The sequence below is a fragment of the Triturus cristatus genome, chromosome 1_2, assembly GCF_964204655.1.
Source record: "Triturus cristatus chromosome 1_2, aTriCri1.1, whole genome shotgun sequence".
NCBI lineage: Eukaryota > Metazoa > Chordata > Amphibia > Caudata > Salamandridae > Triturus > Triturus cristatus.
In genome coordinates, this window is record NC_140580.1 from 574,239,148 (window position 1) to 574,259,648 (window position 20,501).

At 52.4% G+C, this 20,501-nt stretch overlaps 1 protein-coding gene across 3 annotated transcripts in view; it reads right to left on the reverse strand.

Moving 5' to 3' along the window:
* The window catches only part of SEMA4G (semaphorin 4G), a 714,949-nt gene that overhangs the window by 221,731 nt on the left and 472,717 nt on the right, over positions 1-20,501 (reverse strand). For all 3 annotated transcript variants that reach the window (XM_085606513.1, XM_085606512.1, XM_085606511.1), the window contains exons 6-8: positions 9,080-9,173; positions 8,102-8,215; positions 5,847-5,995 (exon numbers count right to left, since the gene is read on the reverse strand). In XM_085606513.1, coding sequence (XP_085462639.1) covers positions 5,847-5,995; positions 8,102-8,215; positions 9,080-9,173 — 357 coding nt within the window. The remainder of the gene's footprint in view (positions 1-5,846; positions 5,996-8,101; positions 8,216-9,079; positions 9,174-20,501) is intronic.

Below are 20,501 nucleotides of genomic sequence, written 5' to 3' on the forward strand. Positions count from 1 at the left end.
AAAATATGGTAGCCAGAGCATCCACTGCAAAATATCATGGAAGTGAGTACAGATAGGTAGCATAGGTGTACTATACTTAACTTCATATCTATATACCTTGACAATATATATTTATATAATGTCAAGGATCACAAATGTGGAGTATAGGTTTACAATAATTAACTTCACAGATACACACCTTAATGTGACTCTAGGCATATCACGGTTTCGTTCACTGCACCCAGTCGTAATTCAGTTCTCAAAAAAGAACTAGAGAACGTGGTATGCAGTGTCATGTTTATAGGTTGTTGGACCTGGCCCTTTTGGCCGGATGGTCCCTAGACTTTTCGCCTTCCACCTGTACTTTTTCTGACCTGCTGTTGGCTAATCTATGACTCTGGGCACTTTACCACTGCTGTTCAGTGCTAAAGTGCATATGCTATCCCTATTTAAAATGTATATGTTGGTTGGATTCCATGATTGGCTTAATTGGTTTACTGTCAGACCCCAGTAAAGTGCACCAGGAGTGCCCAGGGCTTGTAAATACAAATGCTGCTGGTGGGCTTGCAGCACTGGTTGTGCCACCCACAGAAGCGGCCTGGTAAAATGTATCTCAGGTCTGCCATTGCAGAACCTGCGTGCAGTCTGGTACTGTCATGCTGACTGGGTAAGTGCACACACTTGCCAGTCCCTAAACCTTCCCTTAACTTCAGATCAGTCACCCCTATGGTAGGCTCAAGGGCAGGGTGCATTGTAAGCATAAGGTAGGACAAGCCCTGATGTGTGTGGCATGTCCTAATAGTGAATTACAGCCATTTTCGTTTTTCACTATTGTAAGGCTACTTGTTCTCCATAGGCCAGAATGGGCTGTTAGAATTGTTACATTCTATGATCCTAACAGACCCAGGGAACATGGTAGAAATTCGAGTTTAGTATGCCTGAACTCAGAATAATAAAATACATCTTTTAGTAAAGTTTATTTTAATATTCTGTGTTTGCAAATACCACTTTTAGAAAGTTGGTATTTGCTTGCCTGACCATTTCAGCCCGCCTCTGCTATGATGTGTATCTGCCTGTCTGGTTGTGTGAGTGACAGGGCTGGGGAAACCCAGAGGGGGAGGGCTAGGTAGCCTGGTGGTGAATAGGAAGATTGGCAGTCAGATGGGTGGGAGGAGTACACCTGGGCTCTGAATAGGGTTGTGCTCTGCTACCACAATGCTGGCTCCACCTCCTGCGGAGCGGCTGATGTCTCTGCCCTGCACCCTGAATAGAAAGGCAGAGTCATGTCAACAGAGGGCTCAAGAACTGGTTTGGACTGGGCAAAGGCCCCTCAACCCCAGAGGAACAACGGAATTAGGGGTATAAGTATTGGGACCCTGCTCCCAAGAAATTAGATCCTGCTGAAACAAGAAGAACCTCTGCCAGAGGAGAAGGAACTGGGAAAGCTGTAGGAGGAGTACTGTCCCTGACCTGGGGGATTGGCCTGCAGTGGTTGCCTTGCTGCTGAAGGAGAGGAGAAAGACTACTAAAGACTTTGCTTCAACTTGTGCTTTAAAAAGATCTCCAAGGGCTTGAACTGAGCTTGCCCCCTGAACGAAGTCCCAGGACCAGTGGACTTCACCCCCAGCTCCCCAGAGTCTTTTGGAAGTGCCTGCTGCTGTTGTTGGGCCTTCTGAGGGACTGCGTGTCGCAAGGAGCTGGAAGCGCGACGCAAGGAAGAGAAGCGTGCCGCCGTCGGAGCTGTTGCCGTCGCATCTCACAGAGAGTGTCGCCGCTGCAGCATCGAGCGGAAGCGTCTCGCATCATTCTGGAAGTGTCTCGCAACGCCGAAGAAGCGTGTCGCCATCGCAGCCATCATAGCTATCGCATTGCACAGCATCGAGAGACGATTCTTGCATCGAGGAGGAAGCGTGTCGCCATCGCAGCCATCGTAGTTGTCGCATTGCACCGCATCCAGAAAAGCGCCTCACATCCACCCAGAAGCGTGCCGCCGTCGGAGCCGCTGTCGTCGCATCTCGCAGAAGGGGTGTCGCCGCTGCAGCAGCGCATCGAGCGGAAGCGTCTCGCAACGTCGGAGAAGAGTGCCGCTGCCAAGGCCGCTGTCGTCGCATCTCGTCAAGGGTGACGCCGCTGTAGCTGACGCATCGAGTCGAGCCTTCTCGCAACATCGGAGAAGCGTAACGCATCTGGAAGATCCCGTCTTTATTTCTTTTGCACCAAGAACTTCAACGCATCTGCATCGCTGCAACACTTTCGTTGCCCTGCGTGTCGCATCTAAGGTACATTGACTTAAAGTGTCGCATTTAAGAACTTAAGAGAACCCAAGCAATCTTCTACCAACTAAGCAACCGTATTGTGTATTTTTAATCGTTTAATGGTCTTGTGATAATCCTATATAAAGAATCCTTATTTTTAATATAAATACCTGTGTGGTGTCCATTTGTAGTGTTGTCACTTGGTTACTGTATGTGTTCACAAATGCTTATCCTATAACGCTCTGAGATAAGCCTTGTCTGCTCGCGCCAAGCTACCTAGAGGGTGAGCAGGGGTTGTTTTAGTAGTGTAACCCCTTACCCTGACTATAGGAAAGGTTCCCTGCTTGTCACAAGTACCCACCTGTGCCAACCAGAGAACCCGGATTCTAACATAGGTTGTGTGAATGTGCATAAACTGTGCCTCATTCAGATTGTTTAGACCAGATCTGAACTGATTAGCTCTAACCTGAAGGGTGAACTATCCTGTTAATTCCATGGTGGTTCAGTTCAGTGGTTTTGTGCTGGATAAGAAATATCCTGTGGGTTGATTCAATATCTCTTAAGGGATGAACATTCAAAAAGCCACCTTTTTGCTACCTTCAGGAAAGCAAGGTGGTTTTGTGGCTTTTCCTCTCCAGGCGGAGCAGGATTGCATGGTTTGAGGTTTGGCCTGAGAATGAGAGAACTCCAAGCCTGGATTTGCATAAACATGGCACTTTCAGTTGTAGGAGTGTTTTGGATTGGAGGCTTCCTCTAGGGTGCTGGGTCTCAAAGTTCTGTTAAAGGAATGTTAGAACCATTTCGTGAAGTGCTAATTATGTTACGCAGATTGCTTTGAAAGTGATCCAGAGAGAAAATGGAAGCAAGTACAAGGTTGCGAAGTTTGAGGAAATGTGACACTAGACCTGCAAGTGCAGCAATAGCCTGCCACCCACTGTAAATTGTTTAGGAGTCACTTCTGGGTCCCTGGGTATAGACCATGGAGAGACAGAACATAGGCTTGAACTCTGTGGGGGAAGCTTAGGTAGGAGAATATCTGTTGTAGTTTTCTGAGCATACCGTTTTTTCACTACACCATCTATTTGAGGTTCTAGAGAAATATCTTCATGCACGATAACTCCTAGGCATTTTGGGGAGTACTTCTTCTAGGTCTGCAGGCCAGGATGGGATATATTGTGCCAATGATTAGTTTCTACATATGAAGGTTTCTGTTTTGCCATGGAAGAATGTAAGATAGTTGGAAGTCATCTAATATTTCCGATGCCTACCTGATGTCAGGGTCACTGAGGCCCTTGCACTTGAAGATGATCTGTGTGTCATCTGAATAGTTAGAACAAGACACTGTGGAAGATTGACTCAATCCAGGAAAAGGGAGGAGGGAGATGTGGAAGAGGAAGGGGCAGACTGTTGAGCTCTGTGGGGGGAATACCTGTATCCAGGCGGAGTTGTAAAATGGTCAGTCAATTATATATAGTGCACATCATGCATTACTATGTCTCCTGATTCATTCATGGCAATATGGTCAGGGCATTATCTTTGTAAGTTTATATTAAGAAATGTTTACTTTTAATAAATGCCCTTTAAGGCAGAAATGTAATATAATGTGCTAAATGAGAAACACAATGTAGAAAATTGAAGGAGCACAAGAGGTAAAGCAATAGAATGGCATCCTATTTACATGGCAACACCTACTATGGTGTGGCTAGTATTTTGACAGTTAGAGCCAAGCGAGACCCCTGGCTCAGCATGGATTTGGTTCTTGCGATGAATTTGCTGACCTTGCCCATCTGTCCATGAGCCATAATGAGATTGTGCTGTTATTTTGGAAGTATGCGACAGCAAGGTTAACTCCTCAGCGTATTTACACAAAGGAAGATGAACACCTATAAAACATATATTTGGAGATAGAAGATTCGGAACGTCTCAGCAAACAATGTAACTTCTACTTGCAGAGTAAGCAAGCTGTACTTTAAATGATGTTTTCCATTGAAAAATATGTGACACAGCCATGGCTCATACAGAACACTGCAGTCTCTGACAGCCGCCAAGGACAAGCAATGGATATTAAAACAACACAACACGTCCCCTGGCTGTTGTTTAAAGGTAGGGCACGGCGCTGACAAGTGACCAGCAGCGTACAATCAAGATTTTTGAAGTTGTGCCAACCTTAAAATTATGACAGTCAAGAAGTCCTGGAACATAACAAAATGGGCTCCTTCCATATTACGAGCCTCCTGGCCACAGCAGAGGAGCGATAAACGTAAATATAGAGCGACACAGCCCTCGCGATGGCTGAGGAGGCTACTGCGGAGAGCAGCATGTACCCTCCTCTGAGCTCAGCGATTCCAAGCGCAACTCCCCGGCGCTTAGATTGGGTGAGGAACCACAGCCAACACAACCAGCATTTAATTGCCTAATGCTTGGCTTGTTAAAGAGGAGGGTTTTAAAAACAACTTCAGAGGGAATTAACGATGCAATATCAACCTTTTCCTGGAAGTAATTAGAAAATGAGCACCATCATCCCATAATGCAGAGAAACAGTTGTCGTCACTGCCCCTCCAGACCGCTTGCTCTTCCAACCATGGGAGAAGTAGAGTTCCAGGATGACGCCCGAAGGGAGGGAGAGACGCATAGGGCTGCTGTTTCTTACATTATCAAAGTCCCACATACATGCTTTCATGATATGTTGCTAAACTGTGTAAACACACATACAACAGACACAAGTCAGATTAGATGGTCACACACCTACGGAGATTTGCCAGTTTCACACTTCGTTCTATTCAGCAGCTTTCGGTTTACGATTGCATCCGTGAGCAGCAATAATAAACAGTTTAGTGGAAGGTTTAAGGTTCATATAACACTGAGGTAGGACATAGGAGAAACATACACCTAATGATTATAAGAATCAGACAGAATCCTCCCAACACAGGCATCTGTCTATGATGCATAGTATTTCCCGCCCCATGCTGCAGCCATGGAAGGAAGTATGTGGACTGTTCTCATTTATGGAGTAAAACATTGGAAAAGCCCATGTGTGACCCCCTGATCTCAAGGTGACCATAAATTATGTAAAGCATGGAACTCCTGCAGTTCTCAATTTATACCATGCCTCTTTCCTTCGAGGCCATCTATGCCACACATATTGTAGTGTGAGCTCACAGCGGTTCCATGAGAAACTAATCTACAGTAAATAAAACATCATCACACATTAATATGATAACTTAAGTACGAAGCCTTGGGGGACAGTTCTACCTTTGGTATCTGTATTTACTACAAACGCAAGACTTAGCGACAATAGCTGGCAAGATTTATTGGATTCAAACTGTAGAGAAATGCATGCCCTAACTTCAGTCCCACCATCTGTCCCAAAATGGCCGCTTTCTCCTGTAAAGTACTGGTCTGTTTATTAAAATTCTGTTGGACCTACCACAAAAAATATACTCTGGTACCCATAGGCCTAGTTAAAACAAAATTGCGGAAACGTGAGGTTTTGTAGTGTGCTTGCTGCCTGTGTCGGCCTCCGTATGCATGCATAACAGTGAAAAATATGTTCGTTACATGTGTTTCACTGTTGTCAGAACAACTCAATAACGTCCGCTTGCACTATCTTACCTTGCAAACTCGAGCCACTCTTGCAACCATAGTCTTGTCAACGAAGGAGGCACTCTCTTCTCCTGCTTTCTCATTGAAGAAGTAGTAAATCTTGTCATCATCTCCAATCCCACTTTCCTGGACAAGTACCGATGCCACAAAGTCAGCATCTGTGTGCAGCAATTATACCCATTAAAAGGACAATAACTACACTGGTTCTCAGAGCAAGACTTAGTAAAATCACATTAAAAAACCTGTGGATTTTCCAATATAATTGACTTTCCTTCCAGAAACCTGTAACCATTGCTAATGTTACAAGTCACCATCAGCCTTACATACTGAGTCATGTAACAAGCAGGAGGCCCATGAAACTAGAGACGAATTGCTCTGTCAGCGCCTCAGCACAAAAGATGGATACTTGTTCATGTGGTTGAGATGTATGCACAATTGCAAGCCCTTCTCCTGTCTTGCTGCACTCCTACATGGACAATGAAAGGCGGGGGGTTTGAGACCCAGGAAGCCCACCAAGTACCTTTCTGTAGTGCCCCCTAAACACAGTGAGGTGTGAGCGCATTGGAAGCTGCTGCAAGCGGGAAGCTCTGTTCATAAGTTGGGCCACTGATTTTTAAACTCATTCCTGTTGTATTGATCTCATTTAATTTTTACTGGTTTTATTTTATGCTTGAGATAGCGTAGAAGTGGCTCCAGGAAGATGTGAAACCCTTTACAGAGAATATTTTTGCAGCAGAAGCATTTCAAACATGAGATGCTCTACGTAGCACCCTTCTGTATGTGTTTGTCAAGACAGCACACTATATTTTTCCTTTTTACACAGCATAATGATTATATATATATATATATATATATATATATATACATACATATACACATAAATATACAAACATTCAAACACACTTGCGATCAAAAACATACCCCACACACACACAGGTCACAAATTAGCATTTTTACTTTGAGCGCATTTGCCATGTGAGGTATTGGGTGATTTAGTTATTTGTCCACAATCACCTACAGGGCTAGTAAGAGGAACCCTTCACAATGTATTCATTGGCCCCATTCTAAACTATCAGTGAACATGGCTTGAACAAAGATCTTAACAAACCCAGCTCTGAAATGTAGGCAACTATGAAGCTGGTTTCCGAGCACCTTATGCTTACATCCTATGGAAGCAGGTAACACGGTAACTACTTGTACTTGGCAGGTTATCAATTGTATCATGTGTTTGCACAAGACCTCAAGATTCCTACAAGGAAGTATGTGTACAGTCCAAAGTAAGCCAACGCTGGGCTGTTGGCAGTGGTACCAGATGAAGCATTTTATGGCTGCAGATACTATTTGCCACAATGTTGTCCCATGGTGCAATTCTTTGTGGTGGATAACCAATGAACAATGCATTTTTATATACAATGTGTCTGTGGAGAATTGTATAAGTCGTCCACTTAAACCAAACACTAGAAGGCCTGGCTTTAATGTTACAATGCATGTAAACACAGTTATTACTGTCAATCTCAATGTATGGCATAGGTACAAACAAGGCTAGACAAAAGCAGATTGGGCCCTATAAATGCAGGCTTGTGATCCTCTCTGATATTTGTTGAAATGTGAACCTGTGAAGTGCCATACAAATGCTGTAATAAAAATTAATTTGATAAGCATTTCTAAGAAGTGCCATGCTATTCAAGGGAGCAAATCAGCACTTCAAAGAGGCGGCCATGAAGTCATCGCCTCTACGTCCCTTAAGAAGTTTATTAAAGCGCTATAGCACCCGGTCACCAAACAAGAGCATCTTAGCAACTCAAAGCAGTGAGTCAGCGAGGAGCACTTCTTGTTCAGTGACCACGGTTGCATTTTAAGTGCAAGTCTCAGCCACTTCTACCAGCACTATGTACAGAAGCGTAGCTGACCCGTGACAGTGCGACCGTGCCCCATCTGCCGGCAAGCTGTATGTTGTGACGGCAGAAGGGCATGTAACAGTCGACAATCCTGGTGAAAGATCTCATTGGCGCAGTGGTACACGTGCAGGCATTCCTCGAAAGTGCCCCGGTTTCCTCCAGGGCCGCCTAGCTGCACCTCATGAATCACTCCGCCAGGTGTGACGCACGGCAGAGGCAGAGGCAGCCAGCCACCGTCTGCCGCTGGCAGGGCAGGGCTGAGGCCTCGTAATGACGGGCTGCTGACCACCAGGCGTTTCATCCCCACGCGTGGGCCGAAGGCACATATTTCACAGTTAGGCAATAGCGGCGGCAGCGGGATCCTACCGTGCAGGCCGAGAGGGGGCGTGTCTTCAGTCTTCAGTAGCTGCTGGTTCAGGATGCGCCTGATGCCCGGAAATCTCTTAAACTCGTAGCCTGTGGCTGTGTACAGACCGCCATCTGAGAGAGCAGAAATGGAATCTGGTGTTAGTTCCTTGGATTAAAACAGTAACACTCTCCTGAGCCCTCATGATAGTGGGCCCTGCAATGCTGTGGCGCAGGCCTCAAACCTCACTGCTAGGTGAAAGGTACGATTCGTGAATTTGCTAAGCCAGAAAGACACTATGGGTGATCTCTGATTAAGCAGCTGAGGGAACTGTCACTGTCTGGTATACCGACTGTAAACAGATTAAATTGTGTTTTAAATTTAAGGAAATAGCATTTGCTGAGCATAAATAAAGAGGCGGAGGTGCATGAATGACGGAGAGAGAGACAGAGGGAGTATACTGACCTCAGCAGGAAGGATAGGAACTATATGACTGGAAAAAAGAGGCCTATAAAACGAAATAACTTAATACTATCATAGATGCGTAATTTACAAAGCAGTAGAATGTACCCGAGTCACATAAGTAAATGTAAGCGCTAGTTGTTTTCCTAAGTATGCGTTTTATGCCCGTACCTTATACCTGATTCACAAAATAAGTGGATGAATGCACCACATAGTGGCCATGTGCAGGTAATAATATTGATCAATTCATCCCCTCAAAAGTGGAAGTATTCCCTGTTGTAAAAATTGATGTTGGCAAGTTAAAAACAGATTAACAGATTTTCACTTTGCACTTGACCATGTGCAAGTTTTCCGTTCATGGCGTGAGGAAGAACAAAACACTCTGTTTTTGTAAATCACCAATATTTGCATGAGGAGTTTACACTACACCAGTTCCACTTGTACCATGTGATGGATTCGAAATAAGGGAATGTGAAAATTGATTTTAACAAAACATGGCACATGGCGATAATCGAAGTATGTTGCACTCTACGTACCTATAATAAGGCCTGTGTATCCTATAGATGGGTCGTAAGGACATTTATCCTTTCCTTCTTCAAAGTGAGATGGCAAAAGAAAAGTGTTGGCATTCTGGAGAAAAAGAGAAAAACGGATTAAGGATACAGGTAGCCACGGTTAAGTAGATTATAAATGCAGTTCGGACCCCCACTTTTTAATCTTATATTTAAGATACTTACATCCCCGCTTGTGATGTTGCAAATGGTCCCAGATTGGTGGCTGGAATGGTTAACTTTTAGCTTAATAACCGAATAATGACACACACACACTTTGCAGACTAATACTGAAGGTACAAATGAGAAAAGGCCACCGTTGCAGAAATGAATACAACAAGCATGGTAATGAGTTAGAATAAAAGAGAAAGCAACTTAAATACAAAGCAAAAGTTCGAAAATCAATAATTCTGTATCAAAGAAAAAGGATTGGTTCACTGCATATTAAAATGAAAAGAGAAAGTGTGTAAGAGCTGTAAGAGAATGAAAAACACAAAGCTTCACCACCATAAAGGCATGGTATGTCCATGGAAAACAGGGGTTTTTAATAATAGCATGTTACAAATATGTTGTGCGGCTCTCCCAGTCACAATGTTGCCGCTTCATGGCACTGTATATAGGTTGAATGGCTAGTGCCGAATTTTATGGAACTCCTTAGTTTGCTGGTTAAAGAGACTCAAGCCACACTCCACAGTCAAGGCCCAGTGAGGCTGAAACTCACCTTTGAAGTATTGTTGTCGGTTCCTGACAGGATGAGGCCCAGCAGATTGGGCCAGACTTTCTCCGGGGGGGCGAGGGAGGGTGCAGATTGTTAGGATGCTACCCCCTAGGATTATGCCAAAAATGGACTCATTATGGAAGCTCTGCCCAAGGTGCTCAGCAGCATAGAAACACATTCTCAATGGTTCCATCATTTGTTATTTTTACATTGGAATCCATTTTGTTCTATCCTGCTAACACGAGTGCCTTGAGGGAGAGTGCTCTACAAACTAGCACAGTGAAATGTCATGACAATGACTTCGATATAGTTCGGCAGCTGTCGATATCACAAAACTCAATGCCGCAATGTGTGCAAAGCAAGGAAAGGAAGAATAAAAATGGATGCTTTATGGATGTGTATGCATCCAAAGTGGAGCACGAGTCATGAAAAAGAAGGAGGTTCTTGCGGAGGAGGAACAGGAAAAATAATATTAATGGATAATCCTTGTGTCCAATACTCATGAAAAAAAGATGGCAACGTTCAGCGGGAGGAACAAAAATGCAAGGGAGTGGACACATCCATTCCCAAAGACAAATGTTTCCGGAGCATGGGGCATGCAGCGGAGTCAGAGAGGTCTTGGGAAGGGGCTGATAGCACTTACAGAAGCCCTGTTCGATAAATGGCTGAAGGAGGGAGTGGTGCTGTGAGACTAGAGAAGGGTAGATATACCACATTCAATTACTGTGGGAAGTGTGAAGAGGCGCCCTACCACAGCCGGTCAGCCTAACTCCAGCGGCAGGTGGAGGGACGTTTAACAGGATCAGTCATGAAGGAAAGGACAGAGAAAGTTCTTCAAATTCACTCAATCAAGCAGGATGTGAATGCTGTGGGATGCGATCTTCCATGACACATAATATCAGAAAAAAGACGTTGTTTAAAAGTTTAGAGGCTATGATTTGAGGGTTTATTTTTGGGGGTACTTATTTGCAGCACTGCCATTTTACCAGCTTTCTCTGTTTTTCATGGTTCTTTAACACAGTTGTTTACTTAGTGTTGGACAGGCCACACGAAGGGCTTGCTTCCCCCCCGCACGACAGGGCCCGAGCTCCGGCCCACCAGGCCTACCCCCGTGACAAGCCCCTGTACTCCGTCTCCCGACGGACCCGCTGCCCTCGGACCCCTACTCATCACGGGGCCCAGCCCCACCGGCTTCCCCGGCCGGGTCAAGCCGCCATCTTGGGCCCTGCACCACGCGGCCGCGTGGCCTCACCTCGACCCTAACCCCGGGCCTGGCCGGCCCGACATCCCGGCACCACCATCCACCCCGGAGGTGAGCGGACCACTTGGCAGGTCAATGGGAGAACGAAGCGTCAAGAGCTCTTCCCCCGCCAGGTGCCGATCGCCTCCAGCAGCCCCCAGGCGCTGGCGCCACCCCCTGCTGGGTGTCTGGACACCTTCATCCCGGACCCTCCGACCTCCAAGTGCGAGGGTCCGGACATCAAAGGGCACCAGCCCTATAACTAAGGCAGCTCCGGAGCAGGAAGGCAGTTGTATCCTGGAGTCGAGAGACACCGAGTGAACTCAACCCTGACGGTCTACTGGCGCTGCCGTAGCCCGCTCTTGTGAACCATCGTCCTGCCTGCTGGCGCTGCCGCGGCCTTCTGCAACCTTCATCTTCCTGGGACCTGCTGGCGCTGCCGCGGCCCGTTGTAACGACCATCTTCCTGGGACCTGCTGGCGCTGCCGCGGCCCGTTGTACCGACCATCTTCCTGGGACCTGCTGGCGCTGCCGTGGCCCGTTGCAACGACCATCTTCCTGGGACCTGCTGGCGCTGCCGCGGCCCGTTGTAACGACCATCTTCCGGGGACCTGCTGGCGCTGCCGCGGCCCGTTGTATCAACCATCCTTACCGGGACCTGCTGGCGCTGCCGCGGACCGTACTGCCTAAACACCAAGCTCGAGGATTGTGAGCTCGTCATCATCTCATCTGAACTACCTGATTGGTAAATAGACTGACCCGCTACCCCCTTCCCTACCTTACGAGACTCTAATCGAGGGGACCCCTGCGTCCAGACCTCCTTGTACCATTCTACCGTATCGTAACTAAGTACCTATAAAGAACACTGAACCTTATCCGTGTGTGATCTCTGTCTGTGGGGGGGGGGAAGTTACTTGTCTGTACGATCGCTGGAGACGGCTCTCCCCGGAGACCTCTCCCCCTGACCCGGCCGGCCCTCCCGGTCCGTCTACCTTTTCTAACATTGGTGGCCAGCGGCGCGATCCGAATCAACGCGTAATCGTACAGAGAGTAGCTCACCCCACGACAAAAACACGATGTCGACCAAAGAGAGCAGCTCCACCGAGAAATTCCAAATGGAGAAATTAGAAGAATACAACCACCGCGAACTGAGACAATTTTGCATGGAACTTGGCATTGCTACCACCGGCCTGAGTACCAAGGATGACCTAAAGCGCGCTCTGGAGACATGGACAGAAACGGGGGTCACAGGACCCTCCGACCAAAGCAGCGTCACACCAGACCAAACCAGCATCACACCAGAGGGGAACGCCACGGCTCCCGAGGAGCGGGGAACGGGCCTCCCGCAAGAGGAGATCCGAGAAAGAGACAGAGTCAGATTACACGAGTTGGAGATGGCACGACTCAAGATGGATGGGGAACTCAAGTTGGCTGAACAGAAACTTAACCTCGAGCATATGCGGCTTCGAGAGGAACGAGAAGAAAAGCAGAGACAAAGAGAGCTGGAAGAGAAAAAAATAACGCTCGAGCACGAGCGCCGACTAGCGGAAATAGAACTGCGCAAACAGAATAAGGAACTGGGGGTGCCTGAGCGACCACACACCCCGGGGCCAAGTGAGAAAAAAGTTCACATCCCCAAGGATGTTGTCCGCGAATATGTCCGAGAAGACGACATACAACAGTGGTTTAAAGCCTATGAGATCGCAATGACCTCCCACCGAATCGACCGGAGTGATTGGGGAGCCGGACTTTGGGGGAGGTTTATCAACGAGGGTCGCGATGCCCTGCTGCAGCTCCCCGATCACCAGATGTCGTCCTACGACCACATGAAGGCTGCCCTCCTCACCCGCTACGGCCTCACGCCCGAGATGTACCGCCAGAGGTTCAGAGATTGCACCAGGATCCCAGGTACAACTTGGGTAGAATACGTGAACTATTTCAGCCGGGCATTCGAAGGGTGGATCAAGGGAAGTCAGGTCGCCACTTACGAACAACTCTTCAACCTTATGGTGTGGGAGCACCTGTCAAACAACTGTTTCGTCGAGCTCCGGCAGCACCTACTCGACAGTAAGCTGACCGACCCCCGGCAGCTCGCCGCCGAAGCTGACCGGTGGGAAAGCACCCGAGTGGGCCGGAGAGGGCCCCACGATCAGAACAGAGGCAACCAAGGCCAGCACCGTCCTCGGGGAGGAGGAGGGGGCTAGGGGCGAGGGAGAGACGCCTTACCAACAACACCCGTGGCCAGCACCCCGCCTCCGGCCGGCCGGGGCAACCCCCCGTTGCGGCCTGGGTACCGAGCCAACGTCACGTGCCACCGGTGCCAGCGACTAGGCCACTACGCCAATGACCCGAACTGCCCGCTAAATCAAACACCCAAGCCCCGCCAGGTAGCGGCCGCTGCCCTAGGGGAAGAGCAATCATCGGAGGGACCCGAAGAGTACGAGCCGGCCCAGCAAGGGTGGGAACCGGCCGCCATGGTCCTGGCATGCCTAGGGGGAAGAGACATGGTTCCGCGGGCTCCCCTACCCGCCAACACCCGAAAATACGGTCAGTGGGTGACCATTAATGGACAGAGAGCCGAGGCCTTGCGTGACACCGGCGCCAGCGTGACGGCCGTCCGCTGTCATCTGGTGAAGCCCGAGCAGATCCTGCCGAACATTCTCTGCCCCGTCCGCTCGGCAGATAACTCTGAGAGTATGTGTAAGATGGCCTGCGTCCCGTTTGAATGGGGAGGGGTCTCCGGCCTACTGAAGGTGACGGTCCGGGACGATGCCCCCGTGGACTGCCTCCTGGGGAATGACCTCGAGAGTTCCCCGTGGGCCACCGTCGAGAGAAGAGAGCACTTGGGGATGCTGGGCCTCCCGGACTGGGCCTGCATAACCACCCGATCCATGGCCGCCCGGGCCACCCCCCGATCAGAAGAAACCGAATGGCCAGCACCTCCGCCCCCGGTTGCCCCCGTCGAGGGCAACGGCGAGTCCGATCTCCCGGACCCGACTATCGAAGCAGACGCACAACACCAGGACCTTCCGGATCTGGCCCAGTGGCGTCAAGAGGGGGGGCCCACCCAAGAACAGTTCCGCCACCACCCAAGAACAGTTCCGCCAGGAACAAAAGACCTGTCCCTCCCTCGAGGGACTCCGCCAACAAGCCGATACCCAAAACGCAGGGGACACCCCCGGAACCCACTGGGTCTACTGGGACAACGACCTGCTCTACAGCGAGCAAAGAATCGCCGAGCTGGGGGCCGGTCGAGTTCTGGTGGTACCGCTCCGCTTCCGAGACTTTCTGCTCAACCTGGCCCACGATGTCCCCCTGGCTGGACACCTGGGCCAGGACAAAACATACAGTCGCCTGGTGACCCACTTTTTCTGGCCGAAAATGAGGAATGACGTCCTGAACCACTGCCGATCTTGCCCCACGTGCCAAGCCAGCGGGAAGAGTGGTCGGAAGCTGAAGGCCCCTCTGCAACCCTTCCCTGTGGTCACCACCCCGTTCGAGAGGGTGGGGATAGACATTGTGGGGCCTCTGGACCCCCGCACGGCACAAGGACACAGGTTCATCTTGGTACTAGTGGACCATGCCACCCGCTACCCCGAGGCGGTGCCCCTACGGACAGTGACAGCTCCGGTGGTTGGCCGGGCCCTGATGGGGATCTTCTCCAGGGTAGGCTTCCCCCGAGAAGTCGTCAGCGACCGAGGCACGAATTTCATATCTAAATACATGAAGTCCCTCTGGCAACAATGCGGGGTCACCTACAGATTCACGACCCCCTATCACCCCCAAGGGAACGGACTAGTGGAGCGTTTTAACCGCACTCTCAAGGGGATGATTGGGGGATTGGAAGAGCCTCTCCGTCGCCAGTGGGATGTGCTGCTCCCGTGCCTCCTCTTCGCCTACCGAGAAGTCCCCCAGAAGTCCCTCGGCTTTAGCCCTTTCGAACTCCTGTACGGGCACCCTGTGCGAGGGCCCCTCAGCCTAGTCAAGGAAGGTTGGGAGATGGCCCCCTTAACGACCCCTCCCGACGTCTTCAAATACATCCTGGCCCTACGAAACCAGACCCGGCGCTTCAGGGAGATGGCCAAGGCGAACCTCGAGGCCAGTCAGGAGGACATGAAGAGGTGGTATGATCACAATGCCTCCTCCGTTGAATTCGAGCCTGGGCAGCAAGTATGGGTGATGTCCCCCACCGAACCATGTGCCCTGCAAGACAAGTGGACGGGGCCCTTCAAAGTGGTCGAGCGTAAAAGCCCCGTCACTTACCTCATCGACATGGGGACCACCCGGAACCCCCTGCGGGTCCTCCACACCAACCGGCTCAAACCACACTTTGTGCGCTCCGAACTAAGCCTCCTGATGGCGACCGACAGTGGTACAGAAGAAGACTCCGAGCCCCTCCCGGATCTCTTGAAGACTCAGGAGAAGGACGGCTCCGTGGATGGGGTCCGGCTCTCCGACGCCCTCACTTCGGAGCAACGCCAGGACTGCCGGGACCTCCTGCTGCAGTTCGCTGCCCTGTTCTCCCTCACCCCCGGGGTCACTCCTTGGTGTTTGCACGACGTAGACACCGGGGACAGTCCCCCGGTCCGGCACCGGGCCTACCGCGTACCAGATCGGGTACGGGCCTGCATGCAGGAGGAGGTGGCCAAGATGCTCACGATCGGGGTCATCGAGCCCTCGGACAGTCCCTGGGCCAGTCCGGTTGTATTAGTTCCCAAGGCCGCTGCCCCCGGCACCGCCCCTGAACTGAGATTCTGCGTCGACTACCGGGGCTTGAACGCTGTCACCCGGACCGACGCTCATCCCATCCCCCGAGCAGACGAGCTGATCGACCGGCTGGGGGCCGCCCGCTACCTTAGTATCTTCGACCTAACGGCGGGCTACTGGCAGATCGGCCTCACACCCAGGGCTCAGGAACGGTCAGCCTTCTCCACCCCCGATGGCCACTATCAATTTAAGGTCATGCCCTTTGGCATGAAGAATGCCCCCGCCACATTCCAACGTCTTGTGAACCAGGTCTTGGCAGGGCTCGAAGAATTCAGCGCTGTCTACCTGGACGATATCGCTGTATACAGCCGCCACTGGTCCGACCACCTCCGTCACCTCCAAGAGGTCCTCCAAGCCCTCCAGCGGGCCGGCCTCACCATTAAAGCTGGCAAGTGCCAAATTGGCCAAGGGTCGGTGACCTACCTTGGGCACCAAGTGGGAAGCGGGCTGGTGGCCCCGCTACAACTTAAGATTGCTGCCATCCAGTCCTGGCAGCCCCCCGTCACCCAGACCGAGGTCCGAGCCTTCTTGGGGCTCACCGGATACTACCGGCGGTTCGTAAAGGACTACGGCAGCATCGTGGGGCCCCTCACGGGACTCACATCCAAGAATCAACCGAAGCGGGTCCACTGGACTCCTGATTGTCAAGCGGCCTTCGAGGAGCTGAAGGCCGCCCTGTGCACCGCCCCGGTGCTCCAGGCCCCCGATTACAGTCGGGAATTTGTGGTGCAGACCGACGCCTCCGACCACGGCATCGGGGCCGTCCTCTCTCAGCTGAACCCCGAAGGTCATGACCAGCCGGTGGCCTTCATCAGTCGACGTCTCCTGGCCCGAGAACAGCGTTGGAGCACAATCGAGAGGGAGGCATTTGCAGTAGTGTGGGCCCTCAAAAAGCTCCGACCCTATCTCTTCGGTACCCACTTCCGGGTACAAACCGACCATCGACCCCTGCAATGGCTGAGGCAGATGCGGGGGGAGAACCCAAAACTCTTGCGCTGGTCCATTTCCCTGCAGGGAATGGACTTCACTGTGGAGCACCGGCCAGGCCAAGACCACGCCAACGCGGATGGCCTGTCCCGCTTTTTCCGCCTCGACGAAGAGAGTCCCCAAGGAGATGGGTGACTCTCCCCGCCTTCAGCTGGGGGGGACGCATGTTGGACAGGCCACACGAAGGGCTTGCTTCCCCCCCGCACGACAGGGCCCGAGCTCCGGCCCACCAGGCCTACCCCCGTGACAAGCCCCTGTACTCCGTCTCCCGACGGACCCGCTGCCCTCGGACCCCTACTCATCACGGGGCCCAGCCCCACCGGCTTCCCCGGCCGGGTCAAGCCGCCATCTTGGGCCCTGCACCACGCGGCCGCGTGGCCTCACCTCGACCCTAACCCCGGGCCTGGCCGGCCCGACATCCCGGCACCACCATCCACCCCGGAGGTGAGCGGACCACTTGGCAGGTCAATGGGAGAACGAAGCGTCAAGAGCTCTTCCCCCGCCAGGTGCCGATCGCCTCCAGCAGCCCCCAGGCGCTGGCGCCACCCCCTGCTGGGTGTCTGGACACCTTCATCCCGGACCCTCCGACCTCCAAGTGCGAGGGTCCGGACATCAAAGGGCACCAGCCCTATAACTAAGGCAGCTCCGGAGCAGGAAGGCAGTTGTATCCTGGAGTCGAGAGACACCGAGTGAACTCAACCCTGACGGTCTACTGGCGCTGCCGTAGCCCGCTCTTGTGAACCATCGTCCTGCCTGCTGGCGCTGCCGCGGCCTTCTGCAACCTTCATCTTCCTGGGACCTGCTGGCGCTGCCGCGGCCCGTTGTAACGACCATCTTCCTGGGACCTGCTGGCGCTGCCGCGGCCCGTTGTACCGACCATCTTCCTGGGACCTGCTGGCGCTGCCGCGGCCCGTTGCAACGACCATCTTCCTGGGACCTGCTGGCGCTGCCGCGGCCCGTTGTAACGACCATCTTCCGGGGACCTGCTGGCGCTGCCGCGGCCCGTTGTATCAACCATCCTTACCGGGACCTGCTGCCGCGGACCGTACTGCCTAAACACCAAGCTCGAGGATTGTGAGCTCGTCATCATCTCATCTGAACTACCTGATTGGTAAATAGACTGACCCGCTACCCCCTTCCCTACCTTACGAGACTCTAATCGAGGGGACCCCTGCGTCCAGACCTCCTTGTACCATTCTACCGTATCGTAACTAAGTACCTATAAAGAACACTGAACCTTATCCGTGTGTGATCTCTGTCTGTGGGGGGGGGGAAGTTACTTGTCTGTACGATCGCTGGAGACGGCTCTCCCCGGAGACCTCTCCCCCTGACCCGGCCGGCCCTCCCGGTCCGTCTACCTTTTCTAACATTGGTGGCCAGCGGCGCGATCCGAATCAACGCGTAATCGTACAGAGAGTAGCTCACCCCACGACAAAAACACGATGTCGACCAAAGAGAGCAGCTCCACCGAGAAATTCCAAATGGAGAAATTAGAAGAATACAACCACCGCGAACTGAGACAATTTTGCATGGAACTTGGCATTGCTACCACCGGCCTGAGTACCAAGGATGACCTAAAGCGCGCTCTGGAGACATGGACAGAAACGGGGGTCACAGGACCCTCCGACCAAAGCAGCGTCACACCAGACCAAACCAGCATCACACCAGAGGGGAACGCCACGGCTCCCGAGGAGCGGGGAACGGGCCTCCCGCAAGAGGAGATCCGAGAAAGAGACAGAGTCAGATTACACGAGTTGGAGATGGCACGACTCAAGATGGATGGGGAACTCAAGTTGGCTGAACAGAAACTTAACCTCGAGCATATGCGGCTTCGAGAGGAACGAGAAGAAAAGCAGAGACAAAGAGAGCTGGAAGAGAAAAAAATAACGCTCGAGCACGAGCGCCGACTAGCGGAAATAGAACTGCGCAAACAGAATAAGGAACTGGGGGTGCCTGAGCGACCACACACCCCGGGGCCAAGTGAGAAAAAAGTTCACATCCCCAAGGATGTTGTCCGCGAATATGTCCGAGAAGACGACATACAACAGTGGTTTAAAGCCTATGAGATTGCAATGACCTCCCACCGAATCGACCGGAGTGATTGGGGAGCCGGACTTTGGGGGAGGTTTATCAACGAGGGTCGCGATGCCCTGCTGCAGCTCCCCGATCACCAGATGTCGTCCTACGACCACATGAAGGCTGCCCTCCTCACCCGCTACGGCCTCACGCCCGAGATGTACCGCCAGAGGTTCAGAGATTGCACCAGGATCCCAGGTACAACTTGGGTAGAATACGTGAACTATTTCAGCCGGGCATTCGAAGGGTGGATCAAGGGAAGTCAGGTCGCCACTTACGAACAACTCTTCAACCTTATGGTGTGGGAGCACCTGTCAAACAACTGTTTCGTCGAGCTCCGGCAGCACCTACTCGACAGTAAGCTGACCGACCCCCGGCAGCTCGCCGCCGAAGCTGACCGGTGGGAAAGCACCCGAGTGGGCCGGAGAGGGCCCCACGATCAGAACAGAGGCAACCAAGGCCAGCACCGTCCTCGGGGAGGAGGAGGGGGCTAGGGGCGAGGGAGAGACGCCTTACCAACAACACCCGTGGCCAGCACCCCGCCTCCGGCCGGCCGGGGCAACCCCCCGTTGCGGCCTGGGTACCGAGCCAACGTCACGTGCCACCGGTGCCAGCGACTAGGCCACTACGCCAATGACCCGAACTGCCCGCTAAATCAAACACCCAAGCCCCGCCAGGTAGCGGCCGCTGCCCTAGGGGAAGAGCAATCATCGGAGGGACCCGAAGAGTACGAGCCGGCCCAGCAAGGGTGGGAACCGGCCGCCATGGTCCTGGCATGCCTAGGGGGAAGAGACATGGTTCCGCGGGCTCCCCTACCCGCCAACACCCGAAAATACGGTCAGTGGGTGACCATTAATGGACAGAGAGCCGAGGCCTTGCGTGACACCGGCGCCAGCGTGACGGCCGTCCGCTGTCATCTGGTGAAGCCCGAGCAGATCCTGCCGAACATTCTCTGCCCCGTCCGCTCGGCAGATAACTCTGAGAGTATGTGTAAGATGGCCTGCGTCCCGTTTGAATGGGGAGGGGTCTCCGGCCTACTGAAGGTGACGGTCCGGGACGATGCCCCCGTGGACTGCCTCCTGGGGAATGACCTCGAGAGTTCCCCGTGGGCCACCGTCGAGAGAAGAGAGCACTTGGGGATGCTGGGCCTCCCGGACTGGGCCTGCATAACCACCCGATCCATGGCCGCCCGGGCCACCCCCCGATCAGAAGAAACCGAATGGCCAGCACCTCCGCCCCCGGTTGCCCCCGTCGAGGGCAACGGCGAGTCCGATCTCCCGGACCCGACTATCGAAGCAGACGCACAACACCAGGACCTTCCGGATCTGGCCCAGTGGCGTCAAGAGGGGGGGCCCACCCAAGAACAGTTCCGCCACCACCCAAGAACAGTTCCGCCAGGAACAAAAGACCTGTCCCTCCCTCGAGGGACTCCGCCAACAAGCCGATACCCAAAACGCAGGGGACACCCCCGGAACCCACTGGGTCTACTGGGACAACGACCTGCTCTACAGCGAGCAAAGAATCGCCGAGCTGGGGGCCGGTCGAGTTCTGGTGGTACCGCTCCGCTTCCGAGACTTTCTGCTCAACCTGGCCCACGATGTCCCCCTGGCTGGACACCT